This window comes from Orcinus orca, chromosome 13 (genome assembly GCF_937001465.1).
Source record: "Orcinus orca chromosome 13, mOrcOrc1.1, whole genome shotgun sequence".
Taxonomy (NCBI): domain Eukaryota; kingdom Metazoa; phylum Chordata; class Mammalia; order Artiodactyla; family Delphinidae; genus Orcinus; species Orcinus orca.
Genome location: NC_064571.1, coordinates 60,652,522 through 60,671,221, shown reverse-complemented (window position 1 = coordinate 60,671,221; position 18,700 = coordinate 60,652,522). Strand labels below are relative to the sequence as shown.

Here is an 18,700-nt window from a genome sequence, read left to right as displayed (position 1 = left end):
TATGGCGCACGGGCTCAGTAGTTGTGGCTCGCGGGCTCTAGAGCACAGGCTCAGTAGTTGTGGCACATGGGCTTAGTTGCTCCACGGCATGTGGGATCTTCCCGGACCAGGGCTCGAACCCGTGTCCCCTGGACTGGCAGGCGCATTCTTAACCACTGTGCCACCAGGGAAGCCCTGAGCCTATCTTTTTATTTTTACTTATTTTTAAGCCACAGTACTTCCCAGGAAAACAGCCACTTTTTGCCCAGTGCCATTTATAGTGACTGGGTGCTGTCTGTTAGAAAGCAATGAGTAATGGATCCACCATGGCTCCTTTACAAATTCCCGTTTTTCAGGGATGCAAGAAAACACTCTGCCAGTTACCTGAGGCAGAGGGAGTGGGCTTGTCCTCTCTGTATCCAGTGGGCTTGTCCTCTCTGTATCTAGGAGCAATGGGTAAGAGGAAGAACTTTCTAAAAATGCAGCTGCCTGGAACTGGAGCTGGCTGCCTCACGAGGGAGTGGGTTCTCTTAAGGAGAAGCTAGATGACCCTGGTCAGGGATGCTGTGAAAGGGATTGCCACACTGGGTGGGAGATCATTGTCACTTGAGTGCTTTCTAGTCCTGAGATTTGCTTTATCTGTAGTTTGACTTTGTTGTAGATCAGTCTGGGTGATCACCTCTTTTTAACACCTGAAACAAGAAATTAATGTGGCCTGGGACCTCTAATTTTAAAGACTCACCATGTAGAAGACCAGATTTTGTCTTTCTGTAGCCTCCCCCACCCCTTGGTTCAGTGCTGAGCACATGCTGTGGACTCTCCAAATTTTCATGTTGGTTAACTGCTTTCAGCCCTCTTGCAGCTTTTTGGGATCCTTTTTAGAGGGCCAGAGTCCTCTTATCCTTTTTCATAGATGAGTGCCTCCTGCATCAATCCAACTGCTGCCACCAATCCTCGTACTGCCTTTGTATTTCAGATTTGAAGTGTTACACGGATGGAAGTAAAGGTGGCGCCACACAGATGGCTGCTCCCTCTGGCAGGCTTTCCTGGCTTTTTAGATCTTGTGTAGAACTGTGAGCACCATCATGTGATGCTTGCTTATCGCCTCGTGTCCAGGGTGCTGCGGTGGGCACTTTGGGGACTTGGCATGGGATAAAGGAGCAGCTCCAGTAGCTTTTCCTGAGTATTTTCATCCAAGAACCATGGAAAGTTTGTTCCATTATGCTGAAGTAGAGACGAAGGGCAGGGAGGCCCCAGTGTAGCACAGAAAGGTCAGTGGCTCTTAACTCAGATGAGAACCCTCGATTCTTCTCATTAATGGAACATCCTTTATTATATGCACGTGCTGTGCGAGATGCTTGTCTAGGAATTGTGAGTGGCTTGGTTGGTCACAGCTGTTAGTAGGAACTTGCACCCTGAAGCCAGGCATGCGGACAGGTACAGGGAGGAACCAGAAAGGAGAATCAGCCCATTCTCCTCCCATGTGTTGGGAGGTCAGGCTGGCAGCAAGCTCTGGGACTTCAAGACGTGGTTCATCCCGGGTACTGGAGTCACGTCAGAGGCTGGCCTCAGAGGCCCAAAAGGGACCAGTGCCAGAAAAGCCATGTGTGTCACATCAGGGGCTCGCTGCCTGCCTCTCCCACGGCCCTCTGGAGGCTCACTCCCGTCTGCGCTGACACACGTTTTGTATCCATAGGGGCTTGTTTGGCTGGTGGGCCCACCCACCCAGAATGCTGCTTCGGGACGAAGCTAGGCATGGAGCCAGATGCAACAGAAAACCTGAGAAAGGGTTCTCTTCCCTCTGAGGCTGGGAGGGCCGAATGCTCCTACCCACAAGAATTCAAAAGGGAGAGTCAAGCTGACATCATAAAACAAAAAAAATCCTGAAAAATGCCCAAGATATTTGGGGAAAAGGATGACGCTCTGATTGTTTCTATCTCGGGCACATTTGTCCTGGGTAGATGCCAGGTCATGTGTCCCTGAGAGCTGCCCAGAATTGGTCAGAATAAAGACTGCATATCTTAAAGTTGGAAAATGTTAAATGATTTAAAAAATTTTCAATGACGATTCTTAGAAGACAGGAACAGACCTAATGTGATAGACTGATGCTGGACTGAATCCTTGTCCCCCTGCCTTTGAGCAGGACGGTAGGCAGACTACCCCATTCTGCAAGGATCTATCTGGAGGCTTTCAAAAACTTAAATCTAGACTGTCCTGAAGCCTGAGACAGATGCTACTTCATCTTTATACATAAATCTTGCACTTAAGCTAATAAGTAGTCTTGGTTGGGGGTATGCATGGGGGAAGAAGGGTTACGTAAAACAGCTTAGGGGCAGGGAATGTAGATGCTTTCTCTTTTTATCCTCAACTCTGGGGGGAGTGGAAGACAAAGAGTATGGCTTCCAAATGATTAATTCTGTTTCCTCACCCATTTCTTCCTCTTTAGCACTTTGTAACTCACATGCCTCAGAGTGTCTCCTTCCCAGTCAGCACCCTCCCTCTACCAGTCGCATCAGAATCTCTTATTTTCTTAACCACACACTGCAGAGAGAGCACTTCTGCAGGGCCCCATATGAGTCAGTGAATCCACTTCGTGTCCTGTCAGCTGTCTTTGCATCTACTCAGCCTTGGCTATGGAACAGACCATGCAATAGAAAGGACTACTAAAGAATCAATTGATAACTTTACCCTCACCTTCTTCTCTGCCTCCTTAGAGCCTATCTCAAGTTCTTTCTCCATTCTTACCCACTTTGGGGTTCTCTCTCATTTACCATTTCACTTCCTTATACAACTTGAAAACTGAAGGAGATGGCTGAAAGGATAACATTTACTTAAACCTGATTACAGATGTTACTCAGTAGGTCACTGGAAATCAGTCACTAAGTTAAGGATCTTCAGTGTTCTAGGTACTGTCATTAGGAGCTTACGATCCAAATGTAAGAGTAACCTAGCTACAAGGTTTAGTACCTAGAACATAGTAACGCCTCTACAGATATACTTTAAATGAACATTCATTTGTCACCCTGTTGATTACCTGGGCCAACTGATTTGGCTGACAGGATGGGTGTTCCCCTGCTCCCTTACTTCTCCATCTGCATGTTCCTAAAGCTTTCAAGGCGGAGTCTTTCCATCAGAAAACCAACCCTTCTTAAGTCAGAGGGTCCTGCAGCACTAATTCCAGCCCTCCTCCCTTTCCCCGCTCCAAACAAACTTTAAGGCTTACCATAGCAAACTGCTACTTGTATGACCCACCCAACTTGTGATTTGTCTTCATCCCTGTCAGTTGAATGGAAGGAAAGTTAGTGACAGGTCCGTTCTTTCCCGTCAATTATTTGGATGGCTGTGTCGGAATGTACTAGGTGCTGTCCTACCCTTACCCAGCAAGCGTTTGCCTTCCTAGCCCTTTATGTGTTCCCAGTTCTGCCCTGCAGTCAGCCAAAATGGCCCCAGGAACTCAAAAGCCATTTCTGTTTTATCGAGAAAGGGGATAAAAGCAAATACACTAGCTCTTTCTCCTAGATTCTGCAGCTTATGTCTCAGTAATTTAGGTATGCATTACTCGAGAGCCACACCTTTGGAGGAGTCCATGAGTTTAGGTGGCCATATTTCATTAGAAAGAAACCAGTTAAAAATATCTTTAAAAGGATAAAAATGAGCTTTTAGTCATAGCTACAGTAGAATGCTGGATTTTGAAAATGATTAACAAGTTAGTCATTAGTTAATTGTTAGTTAATATCAAGACCTGTGGAGCCATTCACACACCTGCAGACATAGAGAAGGTGGTTTGTGAGAAGAGCAGTTAAAGAAAAAACTAAGCTGAGTTTGTGGACCTTGAAAACTAGACAGGGCGATTTTGGCATTTGTTTCAGAAATGGGAACGCAACTGGTGAAGATTTCTGTGGTCCTTGGGGCTGGTGGTGACATCAAAGCTTTCCCATTTCCAGGTAAACATGAAACAGTTGCATGTTGGAACCATCAAAGTATGACGTGTTGGGTTTTGGAGAGATCAGATATAGCTAAGAGGGGAAATGGAAGGTAAAGATTTTAAGTTTTGAGCAATGACCTTCTGATGAGAAACTGTCATTTGGGAAAACAATTAAGAAACACCAGCCAGATTCAAATCTTGCTTCCTACTTCCTGCCCCCCAAACTTTAGGCGTTCTTAGTCTTCTGGATAACAGAAGATATGGGGAAAGAAGGACATGGTCAAAAATCTATCTTCCTAACATTTTGGGTGCAGTGTACTAACCAGGGAAGATCTGAACTGGAGGTAGCTGGGAGTTCTGAGAGAAGGCCTGGAGCTTCAGGGCGGGACCTGTGGAGGTGGTCTCAAGGGAGAGTTCCAGGGGGTCTTCTGCGCTGAAAAGGAAGAGGACTTTCACCCCACTCGGCTGTCATCTTATTGAATGAATACCCAGATGTACTCGGGTTGGATAGATAATATGCACTGGGATAAACGGAAAAGTGCTCCTTACTGACCAGATGTAGAGAGTGTGGTAGGCAGCTAGGGTTTCATCTGTGATACCAAATATCAGGGCCAAAAGTAAAAAACTCCAATCAGTCATCAGGCTTCCAGACATCAGGGTTTTAGCCTTTGTGTGGCTCCAACTTCTTCCCTTGAATAATGTAAAGGAGTTTGAACTCTGCCCCATTAATTCAGTAAATGATAGTCGTAATTAACTTATCTAATAGCAACAATGTGTACACTCAAAGCGTATCAGTGATAGTGAAAGAACTTATCTTTCTTTTGTGGATAGTGGAAGCATGCCTGACTCTGCCTTGGCATATGGAGAACGTGCTCAGTTGTGCAGGAGCTTTGGACAAAGAACTTCATGTCTAATGTCACTGTCCTACACCTTGCATGAGGTCTTTTGATATTGGTTCTTAAGTCACTGGGCTAGTTTTACTCATTTTAGCTCAGGGTTTAAGCTAGCCAAAGGGCCCCAGCCTAGTTTATCAGAGGTTATTTCCAGAAAGCCTCCTCCCTCTAGGGACTTCTGACATGAACAAACTGGAGAAGGTGCAGAGCTGGAATGGATTACCCAACTGGCTTAACCAAGAGAAAGGAAGAATACACCCTCGACTGGGGACTCAATTGGACTGTTTTGAGTTGTTGCCTCTTGATTGGGCTTGGTCTCCTATGTGGTGGTTGAGATAATAGAATCTCCCTAATCTGATTACTGTACTAATTTCTGCATTCTACCAAATGTAGCATATATGTGTGGTTGGCTTCAATAAATTTTTCATTTTAAAATGAAAACAAGCAAAAGCAAGAGTTTGTAATGTAACGCCCAAATTAAGTAAAGGCCCTTGATAACCTTGGTTGAGAACAATGAATTCCATCCCTTAAAATTTAAGGGCCTTGCTAATTTGTGGAGTAGTTACTTGATCGAATCAAAATAGGATTTATTGAATTTTCTAAGCCTTTATTCCCCTTTTACAATGTTATTACACAGTTTCTTACACTGACATACACAATTGTCACAACTGTCCCCATAAAGCATTAGAAAGGTAAATTCTTTATGTTCACTGCAAATCTTAGTTACACATGTCCTGAGTCATGAAATTCAGGGGAAGTTAAAAATTATTCCAGATCTAGGAGGCAACTGTTTTACAATTGCAAAACAATTTGGATAGATAAAATATTTGAAAACAATTAAAACCAAATCAACCTGTACTTTATCTGTGTGCTGAGATTTTAGGTCCAGTGGATCAGAATACAGGGAAAAAACTAATGAGAACCCCTCAATGGATCCTTCACCCACCAAACAAGATTTCTTCAGAAACCGACTTGCTCTTGCAAATGACCTTGACCAAGGAACAGCTGTGTAAAACATACTTACAGTTGTATTGTCAAGTGGTAAGATGAGGATAAAAAGCTTGTATATATCTGTGTAGGAATATATATATATATATATATATATATATAGATGTATAAATCCCTGAGGAAAACTAATATAAATACTTACATATGAAACTATATCAACAGACAAGACATTGAAAAGATGAAGATTAGTCTGTGCTTGAGAGCTTGCTATTTGAACAACACCTGGGAAAAGGGAAATGAAGACTTTTCACAGCATTACAGAAAAACACAATAAATTTGGAGGAAAATAAACATTTGTAAGAACAGAAACTTCCACCTTGAGGTCATTCCCCCAGTATAATATTGAGCATGTTCATATTTAACATGGATGTGAATTTTATGCTTCCTAGGCATTTAGCGTATTAATTCATCCCAGTGTTCTCAGACTAATATACACTATGTTAGGGGCCAGTTCTGTCTTGCCATATGTCTTTCAAAAACCCCAAGGCAAACACCTAACATCCCTTAAGGCAAAGGATCAGTTAATAGAATTGTACTTTACATGTTGCAAATATGAATTTTGTGGAAAATTTGTGCTTAAACCATGACACAGAAGGTTCAAAGCTTAAAGACATATTAATCTCCAAATAGGAAAAGAACCTTAAGAGTAGTATTCCTCTTGTTCTATGGTTATGAAAATCAGTGCAGGGAACAGTGATTTTTCTAGAAACTGGGAGGCCAAAGAAACATTTTCCCTCACGTGGGTTGTGCTGCAGATGGGAACGAATCCAGAGTCGGTGTTTTATTGAGTACTGAGGATTCAAAGATCCACCAGTGATCCTGAGTGTCACACACACTCATGACCATATGGACTGGGAAAAAGCACTGATTTTGTCACCAACATCAGTACTTTAATGGCTTATACACAGTGGTTGCTACAAACACCAAGTCGGAATGAAAAGTCAGCGCTAGCGTTACCTTATTCTATTTTCCAGAAGTAAGTTGTAAAGAAAGGTCTTACAGTGCAGGCAGAGAAATCATTGCAATGAGGCTTGCCTGGCTATGGGGTCAATAAAATGTACTCTCTTTCCACATAGGTATGCCCAAGATGGCCCACATCCTTGACATGCCCCAAACATCAGAATCGTAACAGAAAAAAATTAGGTTGAAACAATCTGTCTCTATTTCTCAGCAGTTCTAATTAGGGGCATAGGTTACTATTCATTCAGAATCTTGGTGCTCCAGCTGACTTCTCCAGAGGCTGTTCCTCTAGTGACTACTGTTTGATAAAATAGGGGAAGTTTCACTTGTGTTACAAGTTTTCTTCTCCTTGTCTGACGACTAATTAGGAACCCATCTATTAGCATTTGGAACAGTAGGAGTCTGGAACAGTTACAGGATCACTGCCAACTTTTTGGAGTTTCCAATAATATTTGAAGCCAAGCTTTTCAAATTAATGAACTCCTCTGAAATTAGATTTCTTTCTATTATCAGGCCAAAGATGTTTTGGGGGACAGTGCTTAAAAGCATAGTGTGAAATTGACTGGACATGAAAAGTGAAACAGGAGACATAACCTCTTAAATAAAATGTAAAAAACAAAATTTCTTTCCCCTTCATATTGTTTATCATAAAAATGATCAATTACTGGGATGGTTTCAAAAATATTCACATACATCCCAAAGTTTCATTTTGATAACACCCTTTGAAAAATCTTGATGCTACATCTGTAGCACAACTCAATTTAGTAATATTTTAGGAAAGTAGCCTATAAAACTAGTAATAATTAATGCTGCTACTCTCTGGGTCTCTATCATCTGATATCTGGATTTTTTTCTGGTAGCTTTCTAACTGCCCCCATCAATCCCACACATCTCTTAACATGTGAATATTCCCAAATATTGCTTTGTGTTAAACTCTTTGACTGTTCTTATTTGTCTGTAGTCAAATTCCAAACTCTTTGACTTGACATTCAAGGCTCTCTCTCTCCAGTGCAGCTCCAGGTTTTCTCTCTGGCTACCAGCTCCCTCTTTGCAGTGCTACTGAACTACTGTACCTCAGCTAAGCTGGGCTGTTACTGTTTCCTGGCAAGCCACGCACCTCGCTCAGGCTCACTCTTGCTTCATGTCTTTACTCTGGCCTCCTTCCTCTCTGCTAATGTTCAAGACCCAGTTTAAGCCTCGTCGTCTTTCCGTGGCCTCTAGTGGTGTAACTTGTCTATCTTTTGATCTGTGTGTCTTGTCTTCCCAACAACAATGTAAGTCTCTGCAAGGGCAGGAGCTGTACCGTATCTTTTGAAATTCTTTCCACCTCTAGAATTCTAGGTGCTTAGTAAGCAGTTGATGCCAACATTAATGTTGGTGCTCTAAAATATAGAGGCCACAGAAATTAATTTCTACTCATAATTTGCCAAAGAGTTTCAGGGTTGTCACTTTACTTTCCTGCCTTTCATTTTTCTTTTTTTTTTTAAAGAAAACTATCAATCGCAAAGGAAATAAAATACAGTTGTCTTCAGAAGCCGGTAAAGGCACCACTGCCACTGTCATAGCATCTAGCATTAGAAAACATCTCTCCATTAAAAATAAAAAAGTTTGCTACTCTTTTCTGTGCTGTACTGACCCATTTCATAATCTTTCTAGGTAGTACTGTAAATTGACAGAGGAGCTAGGATATTTAATGATATTTAATGTAATGTTGCACTAGGGATGAAGTCAGGGTGGGAAAGAGCTTTTGGCAATTGATAAAATCTGTTGCCTCCAGTCCTTCCAGAGAAGGAGAGCACAGACAGCTCCTGGAAGTGTCTGAGTGAGTAAGCAGAGAGAAGCATTCCACCAAAAGATGAAGTGGCTATTTCTGCACAGGCTGGCAGTGGCCACAGGTCCCTTCTGTGTTCCTGTGGGGTCTGTATGGAACTCCAAGCAAGGATTGTCCTGCTTTTCTGATGCCAGAACTGGGACCTTGGAGAGCTGGGGATTTACGGACGAACACTCTGGGGTTCCATGTGGTGGGGTATTTCATCATATGACATAGTTTGCTTGAAATTACAAAGCCTCTTTCTTGCTCAGGGAAAACCCTTTGTACAGTGTTTCTATAGCACCTCGTGTCTGTCATATTCTCTCACCTCCTTCAAGTCTGTACTAATATACTATCTTCCCTATGAGGGCACTTGTGAAAATGCAGATTCCTGGGTACTATTTCAGTCCCACTCTACTGGAATATTTCAGAGCGGGGCCCATGAATCTGCATTTTAAATGCACTCAGGTGATTCTTTGGCCCACTGAATTTTTTGTTTTGTTTTGTTTTGTTTTGCGGTACGCGGGCCTCTCACTGTTGTGGCCTCTCCTGTTGCGGAGCACAGGCTCCAGACGCGCAGGCTCAGCGGCCATGGCTCACGGGCCTAGCTGCTCTGCGGCATGTGGAATCTTCCCGGACCGGGGCACGAACCCGTGTCCCCTGCATCGGCAGGCGGACTCTCAACCACTGCGCCACCAGGGAAGCCCGGCCCACTGAAATTTTAAAGCCACTACTTCTTAGACCAATAAATTGAATGATTTAGTATATAAACCACAGCACTGATTCTAAACATAGATTGAATTTTAGGACAGAATAAAGGATTATACTTACCTTGGGTTACAGAAAACTGATAGTTCATGAAAACCCAAATGATTCTTTTTGAATTATTTAATTTACCATCTGTGACCTTTACTATTATATATAGTAAGATTTTGATTAAAAATATACATATATACATGATCAGTGTTTTTTATAATAAAGTAGTAAAATTGACTATATATTCTACATAATCAATTGCATGCACTTAGAAACATGATAAAATGAATGTCTTAACATTAAGTTGTATAATAAGATTAAGTCTAGTTTTCAGACTAGACTTTCTCTTGAAATATCACCATAAATAACTTTCTTCCTAAGCCTAAAACAGTAGTGCTCTGGGAACACTTGGGACTCTCATATCCTGAGAGCTGATTTAAGTTAAAGATGTGCATGCCCCACTCAGCCTGTGAGCATCCGAATATCTATGCAGAGAGGCCAGTGGATCTCACATGGTAGGGAGAGGTTGACAGAAAAACGGGTGAGAAAGAGTTTTTCAAAAAGGGAAACAGGTTAAAAAAAGGTTGAGAAAATTGATGGAGAGACACCTCTATATTTTAAGGGAAAAAATTAGAAATTGATGTGTGACACTAAGTTTTAAACACAAGAACATAAGGATGTGCTGTAAGCAGTGCAGAAAATATTGTTTTGGAAAATTGTCAGACATTCAAAATAGTCAATATTTTTGTACCTAAACCAAATAACTTATTTTCCAAAATTTATTGTTGCTTTCAAAGAGCTTAGTGTACAATCTTTAATGTTATCAAACTTATTAAATATCTATAGAGATGTTTTTATTCCTTCTTCTTGCCTCATTGCCTCCAGAGATAGCAGCATTCAGTGCTCTGATTCTTAGCAAGAAGACTGAATGTGTTGTGTTTCTTCCTCATGTACGTAAACCTGTTCATCTGAAGATTGTGGGATCTACGTGAAGGACTGCTGTGGATCCCATCTGTGTTTCTAAGTGTGTTGTTTCCACTTCACACTAGATCGCATCCCCTCTTCTCATCATCACATTTTCCTTTTAAACTGGTGCAAACCCTTCAGCATACAAACAGGCTCTTATTTCTTTCATTTTAAGCAAAAGAAACCTTCTCTTGAAGGTTCTAACTCTGTCGCAGTTCACGGCTTCCTTTTATGTAAAACCTGAAAGACCAAACTGCTCCGCATCTCTCCTCCCATTCCTCATTAAACTCACTCCACCCACAGCACTCCCCTTACTACTCTTGTCAAGGGCATCATCGGTGATTTTCACCCTTGCTAAATGAATGGTCCATTCTTAGTTGTTTTACTCCCCCATCAAATAGCATTTGAGGCACTGATCACTTCCTTCTTCGGAAATATCAGTAATTTCTTCACTAGGCCTCAAGGATGCAACAGGCTGCTGGTTTTCTCCTTCATTCCTTCCTGGTCTACTTGTTCGGGAGTGAGGCGGCTCTCTCCTCCTTTTAAGGTTACAAAGCCCCAGGGCTCTTTGCTTAGATCTCTTTTTTTTCCAGGCTGTACTCATTTCTTTGGTGATCTTATCTGGACTGCTGGCTTTAAAATATGATCTTTACAAAAGTGACTCCCAATTTTGTATCTTGAACCCCTAACTCTCCCCCAAACTCCAGACTCACATCTCCAGCTGCCTCCTTGGCACCTCTCAGGTGTCTTATATATTTATTGAACTTATCATGTCCAAGCTTGCTTCAACCAAATCTTCCCCACCTCCGTTAATGGTAACTTTGTCCTTCCAGTTGCTCAGGCCGCTAATCTGGAAGTTATCCTTGACAATTCTGTGAAACCCAACATCCAGTCTATCGGTGACCTCTTCTCACCACCTCCTCTGCTGTCACCCTGGCCGATCTGCCTTCTATTGGACCAGCTTCCCTAGTCCCACTCTTAACCCCTAATTATTCTGAACACTGCAGCCAGAGTGATCATGTTAAAATGTAAATCAGATCACGTCACTTCTCTGCTCAAACCCTCTAAGGGCTCTATTTCTCTCAAACAGAAGCTAAAGTCATTAGAAGTGATCTGGACCCATTAAACCTCTGACGGCACCGCCTGCTCACTCAGTCATTCCTCTCCAGACCAGTAGCTTCGCTATTCCTCAGATATATTAAGTATATGCTCCTGCCTCTGGGCTTTTGAATTGACTGTTCCCTGTGACTTCACATATTTTTTTTCCTAGATACTTGCATGTCTCATTCCTGCACCTCCTTCAAGTCTGTACTCGTATGTCCCCTTCTCCGTGAGGCTGGCTCTCACCATCCTGGTTAGGTTTCACTTCCCCTGCCCCTACATTCCCAGTCACCTTGTCCTGCCTGCTTTTTTGTTCATAGCAGTTACAACATTCTAACATATATCTATTTGTTCTTATTACTTATTGTCTACATTTCCTCACTAGATTATTAATCCCACGATATGGATTTTTGTCTGTTTTGTTCATTGCTATATTCCTAACATCAAAACTGTACTTGAAACAATAAATATTTGTTGAATAGTCAGATGGGCCCTTAACAAATGCTTATAACTAAGGTCACTCAAAACCAATTTAAGTGTAAACATCAAAGGAAGCTGTATGGTAAAGAATCAAATTATGGGAACTTCAGGATGGACCATCAACCTCTTAAAAGATATCTAAAAGCAGGCAAACTCTGAAAACATATCCCTCATATCTTGTTACTATTAAGTACTCACTCTGTGAAAGGCACTGGGTTTTATACATACTACCCTTTAAACCTCACAACAGTCCCAAAGAGTAGATCTATTGACCTCAAATATTGATGAAGAAACACAGACTCAGATTATTTAAATAACTTCTCCAAAGTTACACATCTAGTAAGTCATGGGCCAGAATGTGAACACAAGAGATTTGATTCCAAAGCACCTGCTTGTTGTACTCCACCACCACAATTTTTCCTTTTCTAGATGAGTCATGAAGGTACAGAAACCAGCTTCTAAAAATGGGCTGTAGTTTTCTTCTTGCCTCCAATAAGAATCAAGAGCCCTAAAATAGTAGAATGACTATAAACTGCTTTTTTGGAATTGTACTCTATCAAAGCCCTCCTTGCTACATGCATCTATCTGCAAAAAGGTAGGCTCTGCTGGTGGCCGAACCCTAGAGTCTTAAGTGCCCTGAATCTGTGATGAGCTAGTGACTAAAATAAGTAAAAAAACAAACCACCTGGTTAAAATTGAAAAGAAGTGATGTTTTAAGAGCAAATTTGGAATCAGGTCTGACTAATCAATATTGTTATTTTCCTATAGCTTTTAAATTGATTTTCTAGAATATACTCAATAATACATACTTGGATTTCACAGTGGCCTACAAATGGAATTTGTACAAACTGATGATTTTGTGTCTTTAAACCAGGGGTGAAAAAAAAAAACAAAACAATGAATTTTGACTAGTGCTGAAAGCAGTCCTCCAAATACCAGGAATCAAAGTTGAGTCAGTGGTCTCAATCACTGACTGTCACATGATGTTGGCTAAGTCATGTCACTTACTTCAATTTTAAAATAAGGGTATTAGATCTCTTAAGGATTCATTAGTTTTCACATTCTGTAGTTCACCATGAATGACCTCATATTTGCATAATTCTTTACAGTGTACAACTGTAAGCTGTATCTTTTTATGCCAAGCCCAGAAAGAACTGCTGAACGTCAGGCTGCCATGTTCCAGCAGGTCTCAGCAAAACCTGCCTTTTGAGGGACTGTGGTATCTTAAAACTTCTTTTATGGAATACAAATGCCTCAGCCCTCCCCTGCAGCTTCATCCAGGTGACACCCAAGGTCACTAAAGTACTAATTTTCATCCCAAGGGCCTCCCACTCACTACAATCATAGAGCTTGATACAGAAGGAAGTATTCAACTTCTTTTATAATACTTTTATAATACTGTGATACAGGAAAAAGCGCCTCCAAAGCAAGACCATGATTAAGAGCAAACTATTTCTATGGAAAGTATGAGCTAAAATGAGAATCACTAATGGCATTAAAATACTGCCTTCTAAAATAAATACATGCAAAAATAATACACTTGTGGGCTATGTAAGGCATTTTTTTTTTTATTATTTTTCGGTTTATCTTAGTAATGCCAGAAAAATAACAGCCGTTATTTTCACTTTAAATGCAAACCAAATACTGCTGCACACAGAGTACAAAGATTACCTACGAACATGGTTAGGTACAAAGGCCATATTAGATGTATAGACCACACTTTGTTTTTACATCAGAGTAAGACTGACAGAGCAATTTTTTGGACAATTATTTTAGCAAATAACCGTGCTACTAAACAAAGGCAAATACACATATATATACATAAACACGTTTCAACTGAAGTTATTCGTGTCACTTTGACAAACAAAGGCTTCTTCTCTGGTGGGTTTCACCAGATATTTGCACCCCAAAGTCCCCTGCCCTGATCCCGCCCCCAAATGCTGACTTGATCTGAAGAAAAAAATCAGAGATGTTCTTAATTAAAGGCACATTTGGCAGCTACGGAAAGTGGCATGCATCTGGCACAGGTGCACTCTCCCTATAAAGCCACACCACATGTGACTTCCATCCACTATGCATCTTGTTTGAGTGGTAGTCCAATGTGATCCACCTTTAGCTAATTTGCTTTATAATTTTGCAGCAATTGGCTACTTAATGCACTATTTTCATTAAAGGCAAAAGGGAAGTTTGCTCACAGTTGACAGAAAATGCACTTTATGGTGTCAAAAATGGAAAATAAGGCATGAAATTTACAAAACAAGTTACAAGTGCTTTTGTTTAGATTTATCATAGACTTCATGCTTTTCTTAACTAGCGCTCAAAATATTTCACTGGCTCATCTATAAGGAATTTTGAAATGATTTTAAAAGTAATGAGATGTTTCAAAAGAAAAATACTGAATAAATAAACTAAGTCATCACTTTCCCTTATAAATAATTTTACTGCATAATTCTTTCAGACAAACTGGTATTAACCCTGTGATGCTTACTTTACTGGTAAAGATTTATGTGCAACACAACAGGACCTACACTTGTACGACAGTCATACAATATAGGTTAAAAGAATAAGTGAACCTACCTATAGCAGCAGAATACCGAGAAATAAATGGTTAAATTTTTCTTTCTGAATCTGGAGGGGAAAAAAAAGGTTTTCCTCAATATGTATAACACTAATAAATTGAGACACCTCCCCCCATTTCCATTATCTGTTTTGCTGAGCCACTTAAAACTCTGAATTTAAGCTGTCATGAAAAGACAAATGATGAGGTACATGACTAATGTGAGCTAAATTTGAGAATTAAGACAAGACTGTGATCATAGATACCAACTAAGTTTTGGTTTGCCTAATTTTTGATGTACGGAAAAAACACATTAAGGAATTTAGAACCATAATATAGCCTCCAACTGAAATAGTACTAGTTCACTACACTGTTCTGTTAATTGGAGTATAATTAGCGTGGCATGCTCCTTGCTAAATTCAGATACATTAAAACATTCTTGAGTTGTTAGAGCACAGTAACCTACTAAATACATAATTTGATACCCAACAACCTTTAATTAAGCAAACTTTTGACCTTTGTACATTTCCTCATAATTTGTAGTCTTAAAACACATTTGGAGATCTGGGAAGAGTAATTAACCTGTCTTTCAATAAATTTAGAAACATATATTTATCTTTTCCTGTTTTTAAAAGTACTTAGATGTGAAAAGCCTCCCTTTCTATTATATTGGTTATCAGCCCATTTAGGTAAATTCAACCTTGAAATATTTTCTTCATTTTGTGATCCAAAGAAAATGAAACATCTAAGAGCACTTACATTTCTAAAAGAAACGTTCCATATTTTGGAAGGTGATTTAGGAAAAGTCACGCTGCATTGACTGTCTTGTAATGTCCTGAATTCAAAAGCAGAATTTTGTGGTGATGCATTTGTCTTCTCAGCCACTTCCTGTCCCTGGAAATTTTAGTTACTACAAAGAATAAGTTTGCCAGCTAGTTAATGTTTCACATGTGAAGAAGGCAAGGATACAGTTTTCTCAACTCCATTGAAGGGCATCCAACTGGAATTTTTCTAATCAGTTACCACTGCAGAAAATATTTTTACCCAAATTTTACACTTCAGAATAAAAATATCCTGTATCCACAATGCATGTAAAGCTGATGCACAGTGAAGCGGTCGCCTAGAACCACGAGGGTAGAAGAATGCTTCCCTTTGGGAGAAGTATGATTAGAACTTCAAATCTGAGTTTTTTTTCTTTATACAATCAGGCAGGTTGAAAAGAGGTCATTACCTTGTTGAAGGCTAACACACTGGCCAGAGAGATACTGAATGGGCTCCAATGGGACTTTTCTCAGGTTCTCATTTGGAGTGGGGGTGGGGTAATTAAAGAGAAGTGTGCGTAAGACATATAAAGGGAAATCCTAGGGACGATGTGGCTGGTCTAATAAAAAGTCATGGAAATTCTGGAATGTGTATTATGATTAATTGTAGCAGCACTAGTAAGTAGGCTTAGATAAATACTTGTTGAATGAATGGTCTTATGGACACTCTGCGTACAAGAGGAGATTTGAAATTAATTTGGGGGGAGACTTTTAAAAGGAGACATTTTACAAAGAGAAAAGTGGCTACCATAATAGGAATGGTACAAATATTAGAAAAAAATGATTCAACTTTAACAAATAAATAAAGTATATGACAGGATGGACTGCTAAATGATGATGCAACCAACACTCTAGTCTTAAAGGACTATATATTGTACTACTGTGATGTACATTTAATGCTCTAATAAATATCACAGAAAATTATTAAAGTACTAGGTTTCCACCATGATGCAGCACTTCTAAAAATGTCTCTAATGGCATCGTTAACAGAATTGCTGAAATGTTGCTTCATTATTCAGAGGACACATGCATATACTGATAAACTGATGACTCTCTAAGGATGGAATACTGCACACTTCACAGATACTATAGTGGAGATTAATAACACTTTTTCTCTTCAACAAGTTGCATGCATTTCAATCACAGTATTTGTTAGACTCAGAAGATCAGTACATAAGCTTAATGAATAATCCATATTATGATATTAATGATGTAGGTAGATGTTCTATTACGAATAGTTCCGAAAGAGCAAAGACCTCAAGCAAGGTAGAATGTTTAATATAAACTTTAACAGACTTTATACATGTTACCTAGGAAATTAAAAACCTTACAAAGCTCTGCTTAAAAGATACCCATCCTATTCTAACCAAATATTTTCCTACATGCCAAACTGCAACTTTAGATCATTCTTTAAGATGAATACATACATCCAGAACTAGAAACCAAGGCGTACCACAATACGTGCTTTTATGCTTAGTGTTTGTGTGTTTCAACTGAAAGAAATAAGAATCAACCATTTTCTCATATAATAATTTAATATATGCCAGCCAAACAAAGTATTTGTATCTTTATTCAATTAAATTAAAACAGACCTGCCAGGTATATTATATAACATTCACTATATACACATGATTTAGGCAATGCAAGGTAATTCTAGATATGCTGATCACTCAACTATTAGTAAAACATGAACGGTGTCAGCGATGCCCAGCAAGTACTCCTTTCACACTGGGTGACTGCATTTCCATAGTATGGTTAGAGGGACAGCTACAAGCCATGACATGGATTACCAGTAAACTTTTGTGGGAAAAGGGGGGAAAATGACAATCTAGCATAGATTAACAGTCTCCTAAATGTAAATCATATACTTGACAGTTACATTGTTTTAAAAGTTCTTCTGTCATTGTTAATGACACAAAACTTCTCTTGTTTGAAGGCAACACCACCACATTTTGTTTGTGTAGGGAGGGTGGGTAGGGGAATGCTCTTAAAATCGGTATAATTATTCTTAAAAAAAAAAAAAAAAGTACCTCTTTGGTGAAGCCTCGGTACCCATTCAATTCACTGTAATAATCTGTAAACAGGACTGTAGTACAGTGCTGGGCCTTGATTCCAACAAGGTCAGGTACCACAGCCTTTCCTCACAGTCCTCTGAATGATTTTTAAGAAAATATTCTAAAGTAGGACAAACAAAAGCAAAGGAAAACAAAGGAGGATTTGAAGATCCCTGTTTAAGATTTCTTTTTAAAAAGTGCATAATATTTTGAATTACAAAAACTGTCATCATGTGGGCCTGCTGGACACTAGACTGTTTTTCATCCCTTTAATGATAAAGATCACTTCACAAAAAGAGGACTCCTGCCTACTGGCTGGAGAAAGTTCCCTTTACTTGATTTTCAGGTGCAATCAGTTGTCCACTTCCTCTAGATCAGTCTTTCCATATTCTAAACGAACACCATTTTCACTTTATAATTACATCTAGGTTAAAATTCATTGTCTTATACTGCATCTTGAAGTAGAGTCGTTAGTGTTTGGAGTTCTCATTTTAACTCCTCAGTGCTGGCACGTTCAGTGCATCCATCGCCAGCAATGGATTTGGGGCCAGGAAAATGTACATCCTGGTATAGAGGAACTCAGGAAGAATGAGCATTCTCCAACAGTGGTGGTCCATCTCTGTGCATGGATGGGTGTGTATGCTCCCTTTTGTAAGTTTTTGGAGGGAGTTTAGGGATATGTTGAGAAGTGCTTTGTCGTGGAGGAACAGGCGGCCCAGCAATGGAATGAAGGTCCACTTCTTGTGTCAATGGTGGTGATGGCAGATGCCTTCTTGTGCCGTGAGGAGAAGGTGTTTGAGGAGGAGGTGGTGTAAAGGGGGAAGGGCTGTTTGGGAAGAAGGCATTACTATGGTCACTTTTTTTGCCCAAAGGGGGAGGTTGGAGATGTAGTGGTGAGCTTGAGAAAACATCAGGTGTCCTCACGGGTTCTCGTGGAGGTAATAAGGGAGGGCTTTCAGGAGGATCTGATATAGAGGTCCGGTCTGATACTGAATATCGTGGTGAATAGGCTTTTGATGTGGGTTGCCTAGGAGGAATTGCTGGGGGGCTGTCCAAATGCTTAGACATGATCTAACATAAATGGGAAAAAAAAAGACATTTATTAATAATTTATGTAGCACCATGAATATATTAAGAATTAAGCTGGGGTTTTCAAATATGCTATTGGAAGAACCCTAGATGTGGATCAGGTCGTTTTGCCATGTTTTAAAAATTGGAGGTTATGGCAGTTCATTCATTAAAATTATTTTTCCCTCAGTGTTAAGTTTTTATTTTTCTCAAAATTTTGTTATTTGCTACTGCTTACCTATTATTGAATCTAATATAAGATCATTTCCATTTAACATAAATTACCTGTCAACTTTACAATTTTAAACTTACTATATTAACA

At 39.9% G+C, this 18,700-nt stretch overlaps 2 protein-coding genes across 5 annotated transcripts in view; one reads left to right on the top strand and one right to left on the bottom strand.

Annotated features, from left to right (window-relative positions):
- ARHGEF33 (Rho guanine nucleotide exchange factor 33) overlaps positions 1–17,805 on the top strand; it is an 84,509-nt gene extending 66,704 nt beyond the window's left edge. The window contains exon 18 of the mRNA XM_049696471.1: positions 5,681–17,805. Within this exon, the coding sequence (XP_049552428.1) occupies positions 5,681–5,810 (130 nt within the window). The 3' untranslated portion in view covers positions 5,811–17,805. The remainder of the gene's footprint in view (positions 1–5,680) is intronic.
- Positions 16,519–18,700, bottom strand: part of SOS1 (SOS Ras/Rac guanine nucleotide exchange factor 1) — a 149,536-nt gene continuing 147,354 nt past the window's right edge. For all 4 annotated transcript variants that reach the window (XM_004265031.4, XM_012531305.3, XM_049696461.1 and 1 more), the window contains one exon: positions 16,519–18,381. In XM_004265031.4, coding sequence (XP_004265079.1) covers positions 17,890–18,381 — 492 coding nt within the window. In that variant the 3' untranslated portion in view covers positions 16,519–17,889. The remainder of the gene's footprint in view (positions 18,382–18,700) is intronic.